This window comes from Phyllostomus hastatus, unplaced genomic scaffold (assembly GCF_019186645.2).
Source record: "Phyllostomus hastatus isolate PE091 unplaced genomic scaffold, TTU_PhHast_1.1 phas_contig_16, whole genome shotgun sequence".
Taxonomy (NCBI): Eukaryota; Metazoa; Chordata; class Mammalia; order Chiroptera; family Phyllostomidae; genus Phyllostomus; species Phyllostomus hastatus.
Window position 1 is genome coordinate 14,586,478 of NW_025333643.1, and position 24,974 is coordinate 14,611,451.

The 24,974-nt window shown below is 36.9% G+C and overlaps 1 protein-coding gene across 3 annotated transcripts in view; it reads right to left on the reverse strand.

Annotated features, from left to right (window-relative positions):
* Positions 1–24,974, reverse strand: part of DENND6A (DENN domain containing 6A) — a 56,654-nt gene that overhangs the window by 25,905 nt on the left and 5,775 nt on the right. Inside the window, exons 2-8 of one of the 3 annotated variants that reach the window (XM_045832333.1) lie at positions 20,440–20,519; positions 17,851–17,889; positions 17,709–17,751; positions 9,405–9,517; positions 7,334–7,414; positions 1,355–1,460; positions 689–768 (exon numbers count right to left, since the gene is read on the reverse strand). In XM_045832333.1, the coding sequence (XP_045688289.1) occupies positions 689–768; positions 1,355–1,460; positions 7,334–7,414; positions 9,405–9,517; positions 17,709–17,751; positions 17,851–17,889; positions 20,440–20,517 (540 nt within the window). In that variant the 5' untranslated portion in view covers positions 20,518–20,519. The remainder of the gene's footprint in view (positions 1–688; positions 769–1,354; positions 1,461–7,333; positions 7,415–9,404; positions 9,518–17,708; positions 17,752–17,850; positions 17,890–20,439; positions 20,520–24,974) is intronic. The other 2 variants (XM_045832332.1, XM_045832331.1) reach the window with 2 other exon arrangements.

Genomic DNA, 24,974 nt, shown 5'->3' on the forward strand with positions numbered 1-24,974 from the left:
ATATCATAGGAAACCATGAGAATGCTGAATCCAGAATGGTAAGTAATACTTTTGATGATTTCTAAGGGAAAAAACAAAACACAGCTCCTATAGAAATAAGCACATCTAAAGAGAGAGCATAGACAAAAATAAGTCCAACATGAAAACGAATTGCAAAAGCCCTCAGATCACACTCATACAAAGCCCAAGAGCAAAATGCTAATTGATTTATAAAAATGAAAGAAAGAACACTTAATAGAGAACAATAACCTATGATGGACATGTTTGGTCTAACATTATATGTTAAGACCATTTGAGACTAAAAACCAATGGCTTTCCTAATTTCTTTTAATTTTAAGTAATTCATACTCAATTCTACACGTATTCTGCAATACCATTCATCTCTGGTGGCCATGGCATAGAAGAATTTTAGGTGGCATTTACATTCACATGTATTATATAAGAATGAACTCCTTATGCAAATTCTACAGGATGGTGTCAGTGGCCCCTGGAATTGTCTGACTAATGGTTCTGTGCAGCACAATGAATTGTGGTATCTCCGTAACTGTTCACATAAAAAAAAAAAAAAAAAAAATCCTAGTGAAAGCAATAACAGACTGAGTGTTATTAGGAAGTTAAAAAGCAAAACTCGTGTGTGAATGTCCTAGAGATCTTTTAAAAAGGAGACAAATGAAATATAAGCTATTACCTTCATTACTACCCCCATAATAGGCAGGTATAATGTCTTCCCTGGCACTGGGGCAGGCCATCGATCAACATCATTACAAGCTGAAAAAAACATAGTAAAATACTTCCTTAGTATAAATAGAAATATTAAAATATGAAAAATAGCATATTAGAAATTAAAACTCTACTTTCCATAGAGCAAGAAAATCATCCACCAGGAAGGATGGAAGATAAAGGGTAAAAAGTAAAGTAAAAGTAGTGCAAATACCTTACACTTCACCAGAAATACACCTATTCTAGGATATTAATTGGTCAATAAATTTGTTAAAGCAACAGAATAATTGGCTTAAAGGAAGTTTTTCTATACATTTATTACTACTAAAATCAGCTACAAAAGCACACCACCTGGCAGAGACCTTCTCTCTGTATCAAGTAACATAAGAATTCCTATTTAATAGCAATGAGTCAACTCAGTATTCATTATTAGCCTATGATACAAAAGGAGATAAGAAATGATCGTCTTTGATATGTTTAGGAAAAGATATCAGAAGAATAGTATTATATCTCTCTCTAGTTAAGAATTAGTTATTCTTAACTAATTTTGAGGTCAATTTTTATCAGATCATTTCCAGTAAAATTTTTAAAACTCCTTCATAAAAGTACTTAAATCACACAATGTTTAACTTACCTGCTTCCAAATAAGGTTTGCTCTTTTCAAAATACTCTGGTGCAATCTGTTTAAGCACAGTGTGAAAAAAATGAATATAAGGTAGTTTGCTGATCAAAACCAAGGACTGGAGGGAAAAAAGAAACAATGTTTTTTTAAATTTCCTAATGATTATAATTTAAGTTTGTCATTTCTTATATAATCAATTACTAACAAGCTAAACTCAACAAAAAGTATGAATTTTGAAATACAAAGGCTTTTCCAGTAGATGGTTTAAAGGAAACATAAAACTAGTTACAGAATGCAAAAAGTTTTAACTTATTACTATACTTTAAAAACATAAAAGTATATTCACAGAAATGCATTTCCCAGAAAAAAGAATTTACTATAAACAGAATACTGTTACAGATAATTTCCAAAGCCTAGCCTATTGTTATTGGCAAAAGAGAAATTAGCTAGGTGAATTCTTGTTTTCAGAAAAGGTCAAAAGTGATGCTTTTTTCAAACTAAGACTTATGGCTATTTTTTATTTTTTATTGAATTTATTGCAGTGACTTTGGTTAATAAAATGATAGAGGTTTTAATTAAATTATATTTTATTGATTATGCTATTACAGCTGTCCCATCTTTTCCCTCTTTAGCACCCACCCCACTCCCTCAGGCAATCCCCACACCACTGTCCACGTCCATGGGTCATGCTTATATGTTGTTTGGAACTTTACATCCCATGACTATTCTGTAACTATCAATTTGTACTTCTTAATTTCTTCACCTTTTTTGCCCTGATCCTCCCAGCCCCTCTCCCATCTGGCAACCATCAAAATATTCTCTGCATCAGAGTTCTGGCCAAGATGGAAGCATAGGTATAAACCCTTTGCTAACTTGCACAACCAAAAGGAGGATAACGACCAATCTAAAATCAATAAACAAAATCGCCATAAAATCACACTGCACGGAACTCTAACAACCAAGGAATTAAAGAAAAAAATCAACCAGAACACCCAGACTGGTAAGGCGAAGGACGGCTTGGCCAACTCAGAAAAGCCCGCCAGTGAGGCAGCTGGGGGGCGGGGCTAACTGCTGACCTCAGCAGAGCTGTGAGGGACTGACTGAAGGGGAGAAACCAAGACTCAGAGCTGACTGTGAGCTAAGGGTGAGGTTGCCCCAGTGAGAGATACTTTCAGTCTATCAGAGTCTGATGGAAAGTGCACTAGAGACAACCAGGCAAGCTGCACTGTTCCCTCTCTGGCCCTTCCCACACAGGTAGCACAGCAAAGAGGGTTGCCCTGCCTGGGTGAATACCTAAGGCCCTGCCCCCTTACAACCTATTAGCTGCACCAAGACAAAGAAATATGGCCCAAATGAAAGAACACAGCAAAACCTCAGAACTAAGTGATGAGGAGATTGCCAACCTATCTGATGAAGAATTTAAAGCCCTGGTAAATCAAAATGCTCACAGAACTGATTAAGCTTGGTCGAAAAATGAAAGAACAAATGAAATAAAGCAAAATATTCAGGGAAACAACAGTGACAAGAAGGAAACCAGGATTCAAAGCAATGATTTGGAACATAAGAAAGAAGTAAACATCCAACTGGATCAAAAAGAAGAAACAAGAATTCAAAAAAATGAAGAGAGGCTGAAGACTCACTCTCTGGGACAACCTGAAACGTTCCAATATCCGAATTAATAGGGGTGCCAGAAGGAGAAGAACAGCAGCAAGAAATTGAAAACTTACTTGAATAACAAAGGAAAACTTCCCCAATCTGGTGAAGGAAACAGACCTCCAGGAAGTCCAGGAAGCCCAGAGAGTCCCAAAGAAGAAATTAAAGACAAAAATAAAATCTTAAAAGCAGCAAGAGAAAAGGAGGCAGTTACCTACGAAGGAGTTCCCATGAGACTATCAGCTGATTTCTCAAAAGAAATCTTGGGAGGAAAGAAGGGGCTGGAAAGAAGTATTCCAAGTCATGAAAGGTAAGGACCTACATCCAAGATTGCTCTATCCAGCAAAACTGTCATTTAGAATGGAAGGGCAGATAAAGTGCTTCCCAGATAAGGTCAAGTTCAAGGAGTTCATCATCACTGAGCCCTTATTTTATGAAATGTTAGAGGGAGTTATGTAAGAAAAAGAAGATAAAAAATATGAACAATAAAATGAGAACAAACTCACAACTATCAACAAATGAACTTAGAAGAAAAACAATAAAAACAAAAACTAAGCAAACAGCCAGAACAGGAACAGAACCATTGAAATGGACATCACACAGAGGGAGTTCAGTGGGGAGGGGGAAGGGAGGAATAGGGGGGAAAAGGTACAGGGAAGAAGAAGCATATTTAGTAGTCATAAAATAGATGGGGAGAAATAAAAAAATGGTACAGGAAACACAGGACTCAAAGAACTTACATATACAACCCATAGACATGAACTAAGGGGAAGGGGGGAATGCTGGAGGATTTGGGGGGGGGGGCAGGGTGGAGGGGGAATAAAGAGGAAAAAATTGGGAAAACTGTAATAGTATAATCAATACAAAATACTTAAAAAATATTCTTTGCATCTATGATTCTGGATCTGTTCTGCTTGTCTGCTTCTATTTATTTTAGATTCAATTGTTGGTAGATATGCATTTATTGCCATTTTATTGTACATAGTTCTGATCTTCATTTTCTTTAAAAAGTCCCTTTAACATTTCATAGAATAATGGTTTGGTGGTGATGAACTCCTTCAATTTTTTCCTAGTCTGGAAAGTTCTTTATCTGCCCTTTGAATCTCAATGATAGCTTTACTGGGTAATCTTGGTTGTAGGTCTTTGCATTTAATCACTGTATTTTTCTGCCAATCCCTTCTAGTCTGCACAGTTTCTTTTCAGAATTCAGCTGACAGTCTGATGGAAACTCCTTGTAGGTAACTAATTGTTTTTCTCTTGATGCTTTTAAGATTCTCTTTGTCTTTAACCTTTGGCATTTTAATTATGGTGAGTCTTGGTGTGGGCCTCTTTGAATTCTCCTTATTTGGGACTCTCTGTGCTTCCTGGACTTGCATGTCTATTTCCCTCACCAAATTAGGGAGGTTTTTCTATCATTATTTTTTCAAATAGGTTTTCAATTTCGTGCTCTCTTCTCTTCCCAGCACCTCCATGATGAGAATATGGGTACATCTGAAGTTGTCCCAGAGGCTCCTTACACTATCCTCATTTTTTTTTAAGTTTCTTTTTTTCTTCTCACTGTTCTGATTGGGTGTTTTTTGCTTTCTTACATTCTAAATTGCTGATTTGAATCTCGGCGTCATCCACTCTGTTGATTCCCTGTGAGTTGTTCTTCATTTCAGTTAGTGTAGCCTTTGTTTCTGACTGGTTATTTTTTATGGTTTTCATGTCTTTTATGCTGTTGAAGTTCTCTGAGTTCATTTGCTCTTCCCCCAAGTTCATTCAGATTCCTTATAACCAAGCATCTGAACTCTGTATCTAGTAGATTGCTTGTCTCCACTTTGTTTAGTTCTTTTTCTGGAGTTTTGTTCTGTTTTCATTTGGGCCATGTTTCTTTGTCTTCTCATTTTGGCAGCCTCCCTGAGTTTGTTTCTATGTATTAGTAGAGCGGCTACAACTCCCTGTCTTGGTAGAGTGGCCTAATGCAGTAGTGCTCTGTAGGGTTCAGTGGCACAGCTTCCCATATCACCCAAGCTGCGTACTCGAGGTGCACCCAGCTTGTGGCCTGTGTATAACCCCCTCTTGTAGTTGAGCCTTGATTGCTGCTGGCAAGTCAATGGAAGGGATTTACTCAGGCCGATCAGCTATGAGTACTGGCTATGACCACAACCACCAACCTCTGATCACTGTTAAGGATCAACTGTGCAGGGGGGCCCACTCCACAAAGCAGAACTTATTTCTTCAGGGCTCTGGTGCCTACTGAGTCTCCACCTTAAGTGTGTCACTTGTTGAGGTACTTGAATGGTGGTACTCTGTCATGGTTTGTAGCTATCTACTGCAGGTGCAGGCTCTGGGGCTTCCCAGGAGGTGCAGGCCAAGGTCAGCCATTACCTGTGTCCTATCTGAGACTATCTGGCATAAGCTACAAAGTTATCTGCAGATGGCTGCTATTTATACTGGGCTTGGAGATACCTAAGGTAGGCCAAGCTGTGAACCAAGGCCAGCTACTACTAAGTGCCAGGCCTGGGGTTATTTAGCAAAATGTACCAAGCTCACTGAGGACAGATGCTGCTTATTTGAGAAGATTTAGGAAAATCTGAAGCAAAAGCCAAGAAAAGCTATTCATAGGAGAAAGCCAATGGAAATAGCTTGGGTGGACCCCATAATTGGGTGGGGCAGAGCCTCAGAAAATCACCAGCGTGGGATGAACAGGTTGATGGAGTCAGAGATGGTGCCCACCTGCCAGCTCTGTGGGGGGAAGGCTTAGAAAAGAAAAATGGCCTCTGCCAGCAGTTCTTTTTGGGAGAAAGCTGCCCCCTGGCTCTTGCCCTGGTCCCAGATACTTCAGTTCCTCCCCATATGCCTCTAGTATCTTTAAAGCTGCTGCCCTGTTGCTAGAGCTCAGAGGGAATGAATCTGAGTAATTCTGTGCATGGGCCCTTTAAGAGGACATGCCTGGGAATCCAAGTTTTTGTCTTTCACAGCCTCAATCCCCACTGGTTTTTACAGCCAGAAGTTATGGGGACTTATCTTTCTGGCACTTGAACCCTGAGCTGGGGGGCCTGTTGTAGCTTCCAAGATATACCTCCTAATTTCTATCTACTGCACGTGGATGTGAGACCACTTGTTCCGTGTCTCCACCCCTCCTACTAGTCTCAATGTGGTTTCTTCTTTAATTCCGTAGTTATAGGAATTATATTCCCACTCAGCTTGACTTCTGGCTGAGAAACCATTTCTGAATAATGGTTTTCCCCTGGTTTAGTTGTTAATTTTGATGCGGCTGTGCAAAGCTGCAAGCCTTGTTTACCTAGGCCACCATCTTAACCTTCTCCCCTATGGAACATTTTTAAAAATGACATAGGTTTCACCCTGGCTGGGTGGCTCAGTTGGTTAGAGCAACGTCACATACACCAATACAGTTGTGGGTTCAATTCCCAGTCAGGGCACATACCTAGGTTGCAGTTTCAATCCCTGGATGGGGTGCATACAGGCAGCAACCAATGGATGTTTCTCTTTCACAATGATGTTTCTCTCTCTCTAATTAATAAACATATCCTTGAGTGAGGATTTAAAACTTTTAAAATTATATAGGTTTCAAGGGTACAATTCTATAAATACATCATCTGTATATTGTATTGTGTATTTACCACCCCAAGTCAAGGTTCCTTCCATCACCGTTTATCTCTACTTTGCCCTCTCCTACCTCCCCCCAGTATTTTAGAGTTCAATGGTGAAGGCCACATACTTAAAAATTGTGAATTTATAGTTTAATCACTTTAGTTATAAAATTGAATCTTATTTTTTTAAATCTATTTTCTTAAAAACTATTTTTTACCTTTCCATCCAGCACCAATTACTGCTCAGGCCATATTCTAGTTACAAAAGGTAAAATTGTGTCCCATTAGCTGGGAATGAATTGAAATCAACTAATCTTTTTTAAGAAAGTAAAAGATTGTACATTTAGAGTAAAAACTATGTCTAAGATATTGCTGAGGTATGTTTATTGACTCTTCAAAAAAGATACTGCAGGTTTTTATTAGTTGTAACTACATTATACTGTTTATTCTTTCCCTTATTCTAAAATATAAAAATTAAGCAGATTCTTATGACTTTTGATGGTTTCATAAAAAAGTATAACTTATGGTCAGGAATCTAGTACAGAGATAGCAGAAATGTAAAATTCAATAGCAGGTAAAAATCTAGGTATAGGTCTCTATAACCTGAAAAATAAAGATAAAATATAAATTCTAGTATGTTTAAAAATGTCAAAGGCTTCAAAGACTATTCATTCTAACAATTTCCATCTTTCTAACCACAATATAAAAATATTTTTTCTATTATAGTATCTATGAAAATTACCTTCTGAAAGTAGCCTCGTTTCAGAGTTTTGTCTCGAACTTGTCGGAAATACACATATCCATAAAAATAAGCAGGATCCTTCTATAAAAAAGTGACAAATAAAAATTATATATATAGCCATTCTTTATTATTATTAGGTTCCCTTATAAACCTGAATAGTTATGAGGTATACACAAAGAGCCAGTTACGCTTTTTCACCAAAACAAACAATAACCATGACAATAACAGCCAGATAAAAATGTGCTAACTTGCACAAAGATGAAATAATCATACTAAAGTCATGTTTTTCCTCTATAACTTACTCTGCTTATGTTCTTTATTCATATCTGTACTAGTCAATGGGAGTTAGGAAACAATCAAATTGTTTTTCCCCAATGTCTTATATAAGATTTTTTTAAAGTCCTGCCCACACTTTGTCAGTCTTAACAAAATGAGGTACCCTAATATAAAATTTGGAGAGAAAATAAAAAGAATTACGTGCCAATCTGAATCTTACATAGCTAGTTACATTTTTACCCAATAATAATGAAACAGTGGAATGTTTATCAACATGCCATTTGAAAAGTGATTACATTCTAAAAAACTTACTTTTAACATCCTCACAGAATAAATTATAGCCCAGTTCCTTATTTGTTATTCTTTAAATAAATACTTATTGACCACCTACTTTGAACAAGGCATTGTGTTAGAGAAAACAGAAAGATGCATAAGACACAGTTCCTTAAGGAGATCACAATATCAAAGGGAAAAGTACAAAAATTACCATTATGGAATAGGAGCGCAGGTACCATGAAAAAAGCACAAAGTGTTACAGAGAGGCCAAAGGAGAAGAGATTATCTCTATGTGGCTCAGTAAAGACTTCATGGAGATAGCTGATTTTGAATTGGGCATTGAAGGATGTATAAGATTTAAACAAAGACATTCCAGGTTTAGAGGTATAGTAGTTTCAGCAAAAACAAAGAGACACACAAAAAAATACAAGCTATCCCAGGAAAAAGCAAGATAAAAGTAGTTCATTTTGGCTAAAATATGGCACATGTATATATAGAAAGGGTATGAAGTTGGAAACTGGAAAAGTAAAAGCCTTATTTTGGAAGGCCCAAAAAGTGAGGACAAGGAAATAGCAATGATAAGTAGCTTTTTATTCATTAAATAATAGGTGGTCATTTTAGATTTTATTTACCTTTAGGTAATATATATGTACATTTTGGCTGGCAACACTGTGTAAGATATACTGCATTGGAATGTCTTTGGGCAAATTTCATATCCTCAACAGCCCTTAATTCCCTCAACTGTAAAAGGAATGCTCTCAGAGCAATACAGGGAAGACTAATGAGATAATATATGCTCATTAATACAACGCCTAGAATATAAAAAGTTCTAATAAATGTAGTTATTATTAACATCAGTTGAAGGAATATGTTAATAGTGATAGTAAAAGGTCACGGAAAGGAGATGGCTATAAGAGATATTTCAAAGGTAATACCTTTGCTAACTAAAAGTGGGTCCCTGTAATTAGTGGAACAAAGTAGGTAAACTGTAAATGCTGATTTTAGGCAAACTATGTCAAGTTCATACTGAATGTCTGATAGGACATTCAGATGAAAATATTCTTTATGCACACTACAAAATAGAAACCTACACCCTGGAATCTTCTGAATTATTAAAAGTATTTTTAATAAACAGTAAGTATAAAACAAAACTTAATAAAAAATCAAAAAGAGAATTATAATTCTACCATAAAGTAGGTAGGGATTACCACAGGGAATCTTCGACTCTGGGTCATATTTACTGGTAAAGTACCACCCTACCTCCACATCTGAACAAAGAGTTATTAACAAATGAAAGAAATCAATTTCTATAATTCACAATGGGCATTATGTTTCAAGAATAGTAACTTTATGAAGTCTCTTTCACTCACACACTGAATCTTTATGAATCAGACTCAGGGAATCCATCAGTGTGATATATTGACAAAACAAACGCAAAATATTTCTGAATGCTTTAGTAAGTAACTGAGTTTTAAAGTTTCCTCTCACATGGACATTCTTCTATTACTACTTTTCCAACCTTTAAGTAAACCGGTAAATCTTTGTCAAATTGATCCATGAAACAATGCAGTGACACCCTTCTGCCAGAAGACTGTCGAAATCTAAAACAAAACTGGGTATCTCCAAGACAACCTAATGAAAACAAAAATAAAAGAAATTAAGGATAGCACAGTATAACACTTATTTATCCAGTTTCATCAAATGTTAGAGTGGCAGGGGTCCTAGCAACCATTTATATCCATTCTATCATGTTTTAGAAAAGAAAAAGAGGAGATCATGAGAGTCCAAGTGACTTGCTCCAAGTCATCTTCACTGGTTAGAAGCAAAGCCATTAGTAAACATGCATTTGAACTCGTAAGTCCCTCTATTATTTTTCCTATTCCATTTTCCCCATGTAATTAAAAAATTTTAAAAACTGTATGTAATGCAGACTCACAGTATAATAGCAAAAAAAGCCAAGCACAAAATAATATATATTGTTCAAATCCATTTATATACTTGTTTATAAAAAAGCAGGTAAAGCTATAGTGTTTAGGGATGCATGATTGGGTAATAAAACTATAAAGAAGCAGGATAAGAACTAGGGTAGTGGTGGTTACATTTGGAAGGGGACCTGAGGGAGCTTTCTGGAGCTTGTATATGTTTTGTATTTCACAATGAGACTTTTAAAAATGACTTTATTCATTTCTTTTTTAGAGATAGGAGAAGGGAGGGAGAAAGAAAGGGGAAGAAACATCAATGTGCATGAGAAATATCAATCGGCTGCCTCTCACATGCCCCAAACCAAGGACTTGGCCCACAACACAGGAATGTACCCTGACCAGGAATCGAACCAGCGATCTTTTGGTTTGCAGGATGACACCCAACCCACTGAGCCATACCAGTCAGGGTCACAATGAGAGGGTCACTTTTTAAAACAAGACATCCTAATGAAAGAGCCCAATAATAAACTTACTATTTTAATAATTTTAATTTAAAAAACTTTTAACCTTTTATCATTTTAGCAAACCTCTTAAAACATGTAAACTTTACCTAAACTGTCAGGCAATAATTACAAAAACCAAAAAACTGTTAATACTATAAAAAGTAAAAGACACATGAAGTAGCTTCAAATTTTTCCTGCTTACTATATTTAAAATTAATAATATATTATTAAGTATCAAATATACTAGGATTTTATTATTACTTATTATTATGCACAGAAGTACTTGAGCACATGAAGTTCTCAACAAAGGAAGTAAAAACTTGATAATATGTTTAAGTTCTTTAAAAATCAACTCAGTATGTATACCTAAATGCAATTATAGAAACTAATATATCTTTGTTGGTACAGGGAAGAAACAAAGGGAACTGGAGGGTGGCTCACCTCAGTTTCTTTACCTTTTTTTTTTTTTTTAAGATTTTATTCATCCATTTTTAGGGAGGGAAGGGGGGGAGAAAGAGAGAGAGAGAGAGAGAGAGAGAGAGAGAGAGAGAAACATCAATGTGCAGTTGCTGGGGGTTATGGCCTGCAACCCAGGAATGTACCCTGGCTGGGAATCGAACCTGGGACACTTTAGTTCCCAGCCTGCGCTCAATACACTGAGCTACGCCAGCCAGGGCAGTTTCTTTACTTTTTGAAGCAGATAGTTTAAAATTAAGGAAAACAATTGAAACCTGAAAAAAAATACTTCAGGCATTGTTTTAGTTCAACAGATGTATATGCTGATGGTTTAGTTTTTCTTTTTAGAAGACATCTTTTAAAAAACCATCTGAGAAGTACAAACTAATTTCTCTGAGACAGCAAGACAGAACAGGAAAATGCAATGGATTTTAAGAAAGAAATATTGTAGTTATCTGGACAATGTAAGGAATGCTAAACTTTGTGGAAGGGAAATAAGGAAGCTCCCTTAGCCTTAAATCCCTACCTACCTGGCTCCCTTTTCAAATCATGGGCACGCTGTGAGAACTTTACAGTGACCAGCTACATCCACAAGTTGTAAAGAATTAGTCAAGAAACTAGCTGACCAGGGCAAGAAGGCTTTAATAGTGTCCTTGTGAATTGAGGTAAATGGTTCCCATTTTATATTTTGATAATCTGTCCATTCATGTACGAAAGATTATTAAAGAAATATCAACTCCTAATCTGATTTTGTTGTGAACCTTTGTTCTCCATCCTGACCTCACCATTATTATCCATAGAAAAGGAGGCATTACAGATTGGCAACCAGACTTTTCACATTTACCTTGCAGAAAATAATACTTTAGGGAAGAGCAATCCTGATTCCCTACAAGCTCATTATAAATAAATATATATTGTCAGTTTGTCTACATAACAAATGACTGCAGTTCTACATAAGCAACATAATGTTCACATGTGAAAAGATGGTTAAAATGAATGTGTTCTTCAGGAAAATGTTATGATCTGAGGGAAAAAAGCCACAAGCAATGCGATCTAGTCCCAGGACCATCAATAATTAGCCTTCTAATTAACCTAAGGTTGTCAATTTCCTTAACAAAAAATACAGGGCACCGTAAGATCATCACTTAAAGTCAATTCCAGCAGTTATATTCAATGATTCTAAAATAAAAGTCTATAACAAACCTACAATTCTACTGAATTCCAAGAATCAAGTATCTTATCCAATATATTCACTAAGAAAACTAAAGATCTACAAAGCTTGAAATATACCTACAAGTTATGCTATGTGTGTCACAGCTTTCTGACTAGCATAAAATTGGAGTAACATTTTAATGGAAATGATTTTTTCTTTATATTAACCAAAATATGAAGATCAATTTACACACATTTTAAGATTAAATGACAGCTCTCTAAGGAAAATACAACTTTTTAAAATATATTTTATTGATTATGATATTACAGTTGTCCCATTTTCCCCCTTCACTCCCCTCCACTCTGTACACCCTCTCCCACCCCATCCCCCCCTTCAGTCATGTCCATGTGTCATATTTATAAGTTCTTTAGCTTCTACATTTCCCATACTATTCTTACCCTCCCCCTATCCATTTTCAACCTACGATCTATGCTACTTATTCTCTGTACCTTTTCCCCCTCTCTCCTCCTCCCACTCCCCTGTTGATCACAGAATGGTGATCTCCATTTCTGTGGTTCTGTTCCTGTTCTACTTGTTTGCTTAGTTTCTTTTGGTTTTGCTTTAGGGGTGATTGTTAATAATTGTGAGTTTGCTATCATTTTACTATACATGTTTTTTCTTTATCTTCTTTTCTTAGATAAGTCCCTTTAACATTTCATAAAATAAGGGCTTGGTGATAATGAACTCCTTTAACTTGACCTTATCTGAAAAGCACTTTATCTGCCCTTCCATTCTAAATGAGAGCTTTGCTGGATAGAGCAATCTGGGATATAGGTCCTTGTCTTTCATGACTTGGAATATTTCTTTCCAGCTCCTTCTTGCCTGTAAGGTCTCTTGAGAAATCAGCTGACAGTCTGATGGGAACTCCTTTGTAGGTTACTGTCCCCTTATTTCTTGCTGCTTCTAGGATTCTCTCCTTCATTTTTACCTTGGCTAATGTAATTATGATGTGCCTTGGTGTGTTTCTTCTAGGGTCCAACTTCTTTGGGGCTCTCTGAGCTTCCTGGATTTCCTGGAAGTCTATTTCCTTTGCCAGACTGGGGAAGTTCTCCTTTATTATTTGTTCAAATACATGCTCAATCTGTTGCTTTTCCTCTTCCCCTTCTGGTACCCCTATAATTCGGATGTTGGAACGTTTAAAGATGTCCTGGAGGTTCCTAAGCTTCTCGTTTTTTTTTTTTTAATTCTTATTTCTTCATTCTTTCCTGTTTGGTTGTTTCTTTCTTCCTTCTGGTCCACTCTATTTTTCTGAGTCCCAGTTTCCTTCCCATCACTATTGGTTCTCCATGCATCTTCCTTCATCTCTTTTATGGTAACCTGCATTTTCTCATGTAATTTGCGCCCAAAATCAACCAATTCTGTGAGCTTCCTGATCACCAGTGTTTTCAACTGTGCATCTGATAGACTGGCAATCTCTTGGTCGGTCAAAAGGATAAGCCCTGGGGCACTGATCTGTATTTCTGTTTGAGACAAGTCACTCCTGTTACGGTGAGGGGCGGAGCCTTAGCTGTTCACCGGGGCTGGGCACCCCAGTCGCTAGATGGTGACGTTGTATGTGGGGGCGGGGGCGGGGGCGAGAGGGAACAATGGCTGCACCTCCATTCTCCTGGGATCTCAGACCCTTCCCTGGGATCCTGGGTTCCGCGCTCTGCCCTGGTTCACAATTGCAGCCTCACCGGGTCCGCCAGTTGCCGCTTGCTTACTCAGGGTCCACCCGCTGCGATCTTGTGTGCCCCAGATGGCTTACGAGCTCCCTGTTGCCTACGCGCCCAGTTCTCCCTGTTCTCTGCACTCAAGACCCAAGCCCCGCTGCTGCTCGTCTCCGCCCCTCCTACCAGTCTGGATGAACAGGTCTACTTCAACTTCCTGGCTGTCCGACTTCCATTCAGATAAATTCTCTGTCAGTTCTGGGTGTTATTCTGCCTCTAAATTGTTGTTGTTCTAATCTTGGTTGTACGTAGAGGTACGGTGCATCCCTTCCAATATGAGTTTATCACTAATATTCATTGAGTGCTTACTTTATTTTCCAGGCACTGTTCTAAATGCTTTAGATATATTAACTAATTTGGTCATTATGCCTCTCTGGTAAGGAATTATTATTCCTTATTATGAGGAGCAAAGCAAAGCACAGGAAGTTAGGCAATCATCCAAACAAATAAATCTATTAAATGGAAGAGCAAGAATTTTAACCCAAGAAGTCTAACTCTGGAGCTGGTGCTCTTAACCACTACTATATCATCCTGGCTCTTTCAAGTCAAAACAGACTTTAAAATACTACTTCCATTTATATAAAATATCCAAAACAGGTAACTCCATAAAAACAGAAAGTAGATGAGTGGTTGTCCAGGGTTGTTGTGGGGGACTTGGTGAGAAAAATGGAGTATAGAGTTTCTTTCTTTTTTTAGAATATAAACCTTTTCTAAAAAGATTTTATTTATTTATTTTAGAGAGAGGGGAAGGAAGGGAGAGAGAGAGGGAGAGAAAAACTGATGTCCAAGAGAAACATCAATCGGTTACCTCTCACATGCCCCACATTGGGACATGGCCCACAACCCAGGCATTTGCTCTGACTGGGAATCAAACCAGAGACCTTCCAGTTCGAAGGCTGCCACTCAGTCCACTGAGACACACCAGTCAGAGCAGAGTATGGAGTTTCTTTTTGGGTGATGAATATTTTCTAAATTTGACTGTAGTGATAGTTGCATGATGTTGTGAATATACTAAAAATCATTGAATTATACATTTTACATGGGTGATCTGTAGCTCAATAAGGTTTTTTAAATGTTACTTTCCTGCCAATTGGGAGGTCGAAAAACAAAAGTACTTCTGAAAAACGCCTCTCAGGTCATGGACTCTGTGCAATACAGTTCATTCAAGCAAGCAGCCAGTCCTTTCAGTCATGGCTCCTCCTATATGAATGTGGTGTGGTATGCCAGAACTCTCCTCTCGTTTTAATATATCAAGGGCACAGAGTATTTTGCAAGCTTCTTTTACATCTACTAATTACTCTGAGACTACAAAACTAAAGGTAAGCATACTTCCTGTAACTAAAATATCATTTAGAGATTTGAGGAAAAAAGCTTAAATATTTTTCCTAAAGGGAACAAACAATTTTAAAGATTATTTGTATATTAATACAAGTACAGCTATAGAGCAGATCAGAACTCATAGATGAAGATAAAACATGAGATCTCAAGCACTAGCCCTATCCTTAGCCTCCTGTTCTTTGTAGTCACTCTCTCTGTGATTAAAGTGGTTGAGCTGGAACTGATGACAAGCAGGACTTTCAACCTGGTCTTCTCCAGGTGTAGTCCATAGACTGATGCCAGTCTACAAATTCTTATTACTGATCCATGATGAATTAAATATCCAAGTTGAGAGCAAGCATTTAGGAACTCTTACAGAAATCTGATAATGTTATGACAAATCTGGACTTTTACTTTGTATTTTTTTGCTTTTCTCCCTTCATTTTCTAGTAATTCCTTTAAACTGTATTTTATAAAAGCATTGGTGTACAATATGGGAAATTAAAAAAAAAAACCCCAACTGGCCTTTCAACAGATAGTGTGAGAAGCACTGCTTTCAGCATTTGGAAGTATAAAGCATATGATGATGTCCCTGCTATTACAGAGAAGAAATCTGTTGAGATAAATATTGTCTGCATATCTAATCCACCCAGAGCAAAGAGTAATCCTTCCCTTGAATTCACCATTACCTAAAATATTACTAATGCTGAGTTTTCACTCTAGACATGTTTAAAATATAGTGATTATAGTCCTTGGGTCCCCATCACACCTTAAGCCTCAGGAACACTTGTATCCAAATGATGTCAGTGATAAAACAGTAAGGAGAAAAAATGCCTGACAAATATTTGTCAAGAGAGTAGGCATACTTTAAACTTGGGTTCCTAAAGATAAAAGCCATTCACCACATGAAACACCATTCACCACATGAAACAAGAAATAGAAACCTAAAAACAAACCAATTTCTAAAGTCATAAGATGTAGGGGGGCGTGTATGTGTTTTGGTAGTGGGTGGAGGAGGTACAGGACTGGCAAATCATTCTACTGGTAATCCCCAAAGTATACCTCTTTACGTGTACAGCATAACAGGGTCTAAATGTTCTTTGGCTTTTTTAAAAGTGTGTACCATGGAAACAAAACCTAGACTTTCCTAAAGCTACTCTACTGTGCCTAGATTTCCTTCCATGACAATATAGCTTTTATCAAATAGCTTTTATTAAAGCTATTTCAGGAAAAATTAAATCCATTTCAAAGTTGGCACAATAATGCCAACTTCCATTTAATAAAACATTTAAGTAAAACAAACTATTTGAATATTCAAAAATAAGAATAGTGATCTGAAATACATACAAACCTCACAGTCTCTTGCTGTCTAGATTAAGTCATCTGTTAAGAGGGCAAAGTATCTATTTTTAAAATCTTCTTTCAATTTTACTTCTAAGTACCAACCATTCTTCAAATAAAATGAACCACACTTCATTTGATGCAGATCTTATTAAAAAAAGCATTAAAAAACATCTGTAGGTTACTCAAATGCCTGAAATACTGATCAAATTCTGAGTTACACAGATTTACACTTGAGATTAACTTTCAATAAGAAAATGATGAATGGAGAGACTAACTACAAAACTAGAAATGAAAAGGCTATCTGAATACCATATAATTAACTGCTGAGCCTTGATGTTCATGTAGAGATATGAAAAAGTAAGCAATCCATGAAAGCCAACTATGATCTGAGATAGAAGAGTAAGTATAAAGTAGATTCTAATGGAACTCCAATCACATAATAAGCTTATCCTGCAATCCATACAGCTCAGCTTACCCTGAGCCCTGGAAGTCCAATCCACCACTCACTACATTCAAAACTCCATGTGTGGACTTTGTAGGCAAAACATATTAAAAGATTCCAATAATTCCACATCAGAACAAATACCCTACAGGGATCTCTCAAAGGCATATTTTAATTTTATTTATTTAATTTATTTTCCTACCACAGTAGCACATTTTTATATATTTCATGAAAATGAGCTCCAAATGTATTAGAAGTAACCTCAAAAGGAAAGGGAACTAAACTGTCTTTGCTTCATAGGCTTCTAACTCCTGTATGTGGTCATAGAAACGGAATGTTCTGATCACCATAAGCCTGAAAAGCTGTTAAAAGTGAAACACAAGAGGTAACCTGAATGTTTCAACAATTAGGACCCACACAAAGGGAAAGTTTGAAAACAACCAGAAAAACCAAGTCTAAAATAATAGCAAACTCTTTTATGCTGTTTTCTAGATGCCTATTCCAAGTACTTTCCATATATTAACTCAAATATATTATTGAAAATAACTTGAGGTCATGCTTTTATAACCAGATTCATCCTGTTGTTGTTTTTTTAAACTCCTTTTACAGAGTTCTTGGAAAGCTCTCAAATCCTAAACTAAAAGTAAACTACTTACTACAAATACCTAAATATACTAATGTCACTGATTTTCAATCTCTTCACTAGTTCAACAGTTTATTGCTCCTTGGTGTTTTACAACATTAATCAACAAGACATTACTAGGCATTATAAAACTAGGAATCAAAATCACTGATCTGTTAGTCTGAAATTGAGTTTGCATACTAATATGCTGTTTCTGTCAATTTCTATATATTAACAGTATAACCAGTATTTTTAGTATAAAATTCAACAGAAACACCACATGAAGAATAGTTACCTGAATTTGAATCTGGAAAAGACAAATAGCAAATATTGGTTTTCTGAAAAAGAAAACAAAAGCTATATATGTTAATACACACACACACCAAGAAAAACAAACTAACAAACAGTAGACTATACAGAGCAATATTTTTACTTACTTCTCTATCAGTAAGTTTGGAATGTTGAGGATAAATTACCTAGAAGAAAAAGAGTTAAATTTTGTTAAACAAATATACTGAGTGTATATTATAAACATTAGTAAGTACTTCTAAAATATTAGTTGACTACCGTCAAATAGTTTCAAGAAATAGTTCACAAACTTTAACAATGAAACATGAAAAGCTGAGAGAATTGAGTAGGATTTATATTAGGCCAAAAAAAAAATCTTTTTGATTGAAAGTTGTCTCTAAGAGATTGGTGAAATCTTGAGTTATCAAGAATAATTTACCAACTGAATTACCAATAACTCAAAGCTTATTGAGTCTTCTCTTTGGAAACCTAAAATCTAAAGAGAAATTTATCTATCAGCTGATATCTACTTCAAGCAATAATAATTTTACTGAGTTCAAGAAGTACTATAAATTACTATCATCTTATTTTAAAAATGAAGGAAAAATAATTATCTGCACTTTAGGAAATTTCAAAGGCTATCTCCCACCTTAAAACCTATCCCGATATCCTCCAGTTCCTTTAATCTTTGCATTTTCCTAGACAGGTTGGTTTAGTGTCTGCAGTAATCACAGCCACCTTGAAGGAAACTCCTGCCCCATATCCCCATTAAAGGAAGGCAGACTAGGCCAGAACAGCTACTGTGGGAAGAAGCACTAGTAAGCACCAGATCCAAGGGCACCCACTTCATAAGCCAATCAACTGCCTGGATGTTGCTGGATAGGAAAATACTGCCAAAAAGAATATCAATGCCTAAGTGGACCAATCTAGATTCTCTCAGGAATGTCAAGAGATGGTATTAGGAGCAGCAGGTTAGCTAGAGGCTGACAACAAAAAGGAGAGAAAACACAAAAGAGTAATAAATTATGTGAATGTTGGGTTGCAAATGGGGGGATCCATGACTCCTACTTTTAGAAGAATCCATAAGTTCTACCAGTCTCCAGAGCTGCCTGAGAGCCTGAAAATCTTCCCTTTCCAGAAATAACACATAGTAATATCACATTACAGACTATATTAAAGTGGTTTCACACATTTATTTCATTTATTTATCGTTCTCACAACAATAGACAAGGCCAGTAGTATATACCCATATTATGTCTAAGAAAACTAAGATGAGAGAAAGATGGGGAGAATACTTAATGAGCATCTTTTGGAGTTTTTAATTTTCACAACCCTATCAATTCACCCTGTATTTACCAACAAGGGAATGAGTTCACAGTAGTTAAATAACTCTCCCTAAACCTGTCTAGTAAGTGCCAGAGCTAGGACTTGAATTTAGGTCTGGTTCCAAAGTATATAAGCCCCATCCCTCACTGCACCTATAGTAGTGATCATTAACATGCAATCATAGCCTTATGTCCAGGTCTATGGGGAGGGTCCACAGAACTAGTACGTCATATGAAAACCACCCACTATTCTTGAAATAGAGAATGACACCAAAGCATATTCTTTCCACTTTCCCAGCTTTGTATCCCATGTTCTGACCAACCTGACTTAACCTGTCTCCACAATTCATGAAGGCAAGAACCTGGTCTCTTTTGTTCACCACTCTATCTTGACACCTAGAACAGTCTCTGGTACATAGTAGACACTAAAAAAATATTTCTTCAATCAGTGAATATACCCTGCAATTAATTAAGTCCATTCAACAACTCAGTATTTAATATATAATTCTTCTTTATGTGTAGATACATCTCCCTTGAGACCCTTTTACCTTGTTCCTTTAAAGCAGAAATGGCAAGTTTATAACCTACTTAGCTATACAAGTATTTTATAAAAATCTCATTACGCCTTACCCTGGAGTTTGCTGGTCTAAAACTGGTAAGTTTAGTGGCCTGTGATGGCTTAATCTTAGGCTCTAAAATAAGTTTTATGTAAGTGCCCTTCAGACTTTTATTTCTTGTTATTAAAATATCCACTCAAAAGCAAATACAGAAAGTTTCATTTTTTCTTTTACATAATCACAGTGGTTCCTTTGGACTTTGGTTTTGTATGGTTTAAAATACTACCATGACAATACAGAAAAAAATATTGGTATGTTTTACCTATATAAAAGTAACTTAATATACGTGTGTATATATATGTGTGTGTGTTTAATAAGTTTATATATGCTATATAAATTTAAGTAAGCTAAAAGGATATAAGAACTACATAACCTATCAAGTCTGCCTTTTGAAAACTGTTTGTACTCAACTGCCAAACAGAATTCTCAAATTTCATTTTAATTTACACTGTTAAGACTACCCAGTGTTTTATTCTGGAATAAATATATATTTTTAAAAACAATGTATTATTATTTGCATTAACTATCCAAATGTTCACTCTATATTTAAAATCAGAAAAATCCACACTTAATTTTAAAACCTCAATTAAATTCCCTATTTAAAAATAACAAAAGAAGAGTAACCACTGCCAAGTATCTTGAACTGCACAAATTGTTAACAGTTCCTAGAATTATTTTCTATGTACATACTTTATTTCATGAAAAAAAGTTTAAATATAAGTTTGGGCAATTGCTGTTAGTCAGTTAGCTCCTCATACCTATATGGAAATAATCAACTATGGATTGGCCCCAGTACCTGGAGATGCCTCTCTGCTTGAAGTTTTCTCTCTCCACAGCTCAAGTCCAGGCATCTCTGCCCCCAGGCCACTGGCATTCCTGGGAGGCATCAAAGGGGGACACAGAGCATCAGCTAATGTCACCCTGGCTTTGTTACCTAAAATAAGATCTCCTACGTCATAACAAATGAGGTAGAGGTGGCCAGGTATTACGTCAAGAAAAAAGTTTTATTTGATATAATTATTAAGGCATATATATTTCACATTATGATAGAATAGGAAAAAAGGTGCCTCAGGAAAATATTAATATATATACTGAAAAACAATATTATAAAATGTTTTAAATGGGGCTATTTTCTTTAAAGGTATGCCTATCTGCCTCTTGCCCCTACATACTCTTAACATTCCCGCCATAGTGGGGGAATAATCACGGTCCCAGGAAAAGAAAAATTAGTAATAACAGTTAACTTACTGCTGGTATCACTTGTACATGGGAAAATTCATGCCTACATGCACCCCAGTTGTGTATAAATGAGTGCCCGACTATTGCTGTGTGACTGAGTATCCATCTCCATTGCACACTCCACCTAGCACTCCAGGCTCGGAAGAGATTATTATTTCCCTAGAAACACCTGCCTTATCTCCTTCATAAACATTAACTCACATACAAACATCCTCATAACCTTAAAGAGAGGATGAATTATCCCATGTGGCATTCTTTCCAATAATGGTTAACCTCAGACTAATCATGAGAACATACCAGAAAAACCCAATTTCAGAGACGTCCTACAAAATACCTAACTAGTACTATTCCAAAGTGTAAATGTTATGAAATATAAGAAAAGATTAAGGACTATCACAGACTGGAGAGGACTATGGAGACATTGACACCTATATGCAATGTAGGAACCTGGACTGAATCCTAAAACAGGAAAAGGGCATTAGAAAAATTGGTGAAACCCAAATAAACTCAGTTGTTATATTCTTAGTTTTGATTACTGTACTATGTGTATATAAAATGTTAATTTTAGAGTAAGCTGGATGAATTACTTTTATAGTAACTCTAAGTAAATTTAAATTATCTCAAAATAAGGTTTAAAAAAAGTAACACCTCTACTACATATCACATACAAAAAGGGACCCAAAGTGAATCAAAGACCTTAGTAAGAGCTAAAACTGTAAAACTCTTAGAAGAAAACAGAGGAATAAATCTTTATGACTTTGGATTAGGCAATAGTTTCTTAGATATGGTATCAAAAGCACAAGGAAACAAAGAAAACATAAATAAGCCAGACTTCATTAAAATTTAAAACTTTTGCCCTGGCTGGTGTGGTTCAGTGGATTGAGCGCCAGCCTTCAAACCAAAATGTCTCAGGTTTGATTCCTGGTCGAGGCCCATGCCTGGGTTGCAGGCCGGGTTCCCGGTTGGTGGGGGTGTGTGTGTGCAAGAGGTAACTACATACTGATGTTTCTCTCCTTCTCTTTCTCCCTCCTCTCCCATCTCTCTAAAATAAATAAATAAAATATTTTTAGGAAAACCCCACAAACTTTTGTGCTTCAAAGAATATTGCCCAGAAAGTGAAGACATCCCACAGAAAATATCATATACTTGATAAGGGCCTACTATACAGAATATATAAATAACATATTTCAATAATAAAAAAATCAAATAACCCAATTGTTAAAGGGGTAAAGGATTTGATTAGACATTTCTCAAAATATATATATATACACATAAATAAATCATCAGTAAAGACATGAAAAAATACTCAACATCATTAATCATTAGGGAAATGTAAATAAAATTAAAAGATACCACTTCATACTCACTAGAAGGCTGTAATCAAAAGGACACCCTGGCCAGGTGGCTCAGTTGGTTGGAGCACCATCCCATACACCAAAAGGTTGTGGGTTCAATTCTCCAGTCAGGTTGCATACTAGAGGCAACCAATGGATGCTTCTCTCTCTCTCCGCCCGCCACCCCCTCTCTCTAAAATCAATGAACGTATCCTCAGATGAGGATTTTTAAAAAATTTTTAAGAAAGGACAGACAATAACCAATACTGGCAGGATATGGAGAAATTAGAACCTTTATACATTATTGATGGAAATGTAAAATGCACCCATACTGGAAAACAGTTTAGTAAACAGACCCAGCAGTTTCATTCCTAGGTATATATCCAAGAGAAGTGAAAATATGTTCATATAAAAACTTGTAAACAGGGACTTCCAGCAAGATGGAGGAATAGGTGGACGCACCGTACCTCCACGCACAACCAAGAATAGAACAACAATAATTTACAAACGTAATATCACTCAGAACTGTCAGAGGATTTATCTGAATGGAAGTCAGACAGCCAAGAAGTTGAAGTAGACCCGTACATCCAGACTGGTAGGGGACGACGAGCCGGGAGGGCGCGGGGCTGGCGCGGGTCAGCGGCGCGCGGAGGTCGGGGGAAATTTGGCGCAAAATCGGCGCCACAGCCATCCGGGGCGCAAGAACACAGCGGTGATCCCTGAGTACGCAAGCAGCGGCTGGGGAAACCAGTGAGGCAGCGATTGTGGACCAGGGCAGAGCCCGCAGCCCAGGATCCCAGAGAAGTGCCTGAGCCCAGAAGAACCGAACTGCCGCCATTGTTCCCACCCGTCCCGATCCTGCCCCCGCCCCCACATATAACGTCACAATCTAGCGACTGGGGTGCCCAGCCCCGGTGAACAACTAAGGCTCCGCCCCCAACCGTAACAAGAGCGACCAGACCGGAAAATAAATAAATAAATAGATAAATAAATAAATAAATAGGAGAGACAGGGGAAGACATAAGACATGTTTCCAGCAGAACAGATCAGTCCCCCAGGACTCATCCTTTTGAGCGATCGAGAAATAGCCAATCTATCAGATGCAAAGTTCAAAACACTGATGATCAGAAAGCTCACGGAATTGGTTGACTTTGGGCGCAATTTAGATGAAAGGATGCAGGTTACCATAAAAGAGATGCAGGAAGATATGCGGAGGAGAGCCAATAGTGAAAGGAAGGAATCTGAGTCTCAAAACAATACAGTGGGCCAGAAGGAAGATAGAATCAACCAAGCAGGAAAGCATGATGAAATAAGAATTAAAAAAATCGAGGAAAAACTTAAGAGCATCCAGGACACCTTTAAACGTTCCAACATCCGAATTATAGGGGGTACCAGAAGGGGAGGAGCAACAAGTGGAAAAGTTATTTGAACAAATAATAAAGGAGAACTTCCCCAATCTGGCAAAGGGAACAGTCTTCCAAGAAATCCAAGAAGCTCAGAGAGCCCCAAAGAAGCTGGACCCAAGAAGAAACACACCAAGGCACATCATAATTACATTAGCCAAAGTAAAAACAAAGGAGAGAATCCTAGAAGCAGCAAGAGATAAGGGGACAGTAACCTACAAAGGAGTTCCCATCAGACTGTCAGCTGATTTCTCCAAAGAGACCTTACAGGCAAGAAGGGGCTGGAAAGAAATATTCCAAGTCATGAAAGACAAGGACCTACATCCCTGATTGCGCTATCCAGCAAAGCTCTCATTTAGAATGGAAGGGAAGATAAAGTGCTTTTCAGATAAGGTCAAATTAAAGGAGTTCATCATCACCAAGCCCTTATTTTATGAAATGTTAAAGGGACTTATCTAAGAAGATAAAGAAAAGACATGTATAGTAAAAGGACAGCAAACTCACAATTATTAACAACCACACCTAAAGCAAAACCAAAAGAAACTAAGTAAACAACTAGAACAGGAACAGAGCCACAGAAATGGAGGGCACATGGAGGGCTAGCAGCAGGGGGGTGGGAGGAGGGGAGGGGGGAAAAGGTATAGAGAATAAGTAGCATAGAATGTAGGTTGAAAATAGGGGGAGGGCAAGAATAGTACGGGAAATGTAGAAGCTAAAGAACTCACAAGTATGACACATGGACATGAACTAAAGGGGGGGGAACGTGGGTGGGAGAGGGGGGTACAGGGTGGAGGGGAGTGAAGGGGGAAATGGGACAACTGTAATAGCATAATCAATAAAATATATTTTAAAAAAACAAACTTGTAAACAAATGTTCATAACAGCATTATTCATAATAGCCAAAAAGTGGAAACAATCCTTATTTCCATCAAATGAACAGATAAACAAAATGATATAGTACATCCATATAATATAAAATTCAACCATAAAAATGAATCAAGTACTAATACATACAACATGAGTGAACCTTGAAAATATTACATGAAGTGAAAGAAGCCAGGCACAAAAGGCCACACATAATATGATTCCTTTCACATGAAATGTATAGAATAACAGAATCCATGGAGACAGAAAGTGAATTTAGTAGCTGCCCAGGGGCTGGAGGTGGGGGAATGGGTCATAACCAAAAGAGGATAAGGGAAATTTCTGGGGCAGTGATAAGAGTCAGTTTTTTTATCCCTATTGTAGTGTCATGGCATGGTCACTTTATAAAAATTCAAACTACAGACTTAGGATGTGTACTTCTCTATAAGTAAGTTATACTTCAATAAAAAATATTTACTCATTTTAAAAAA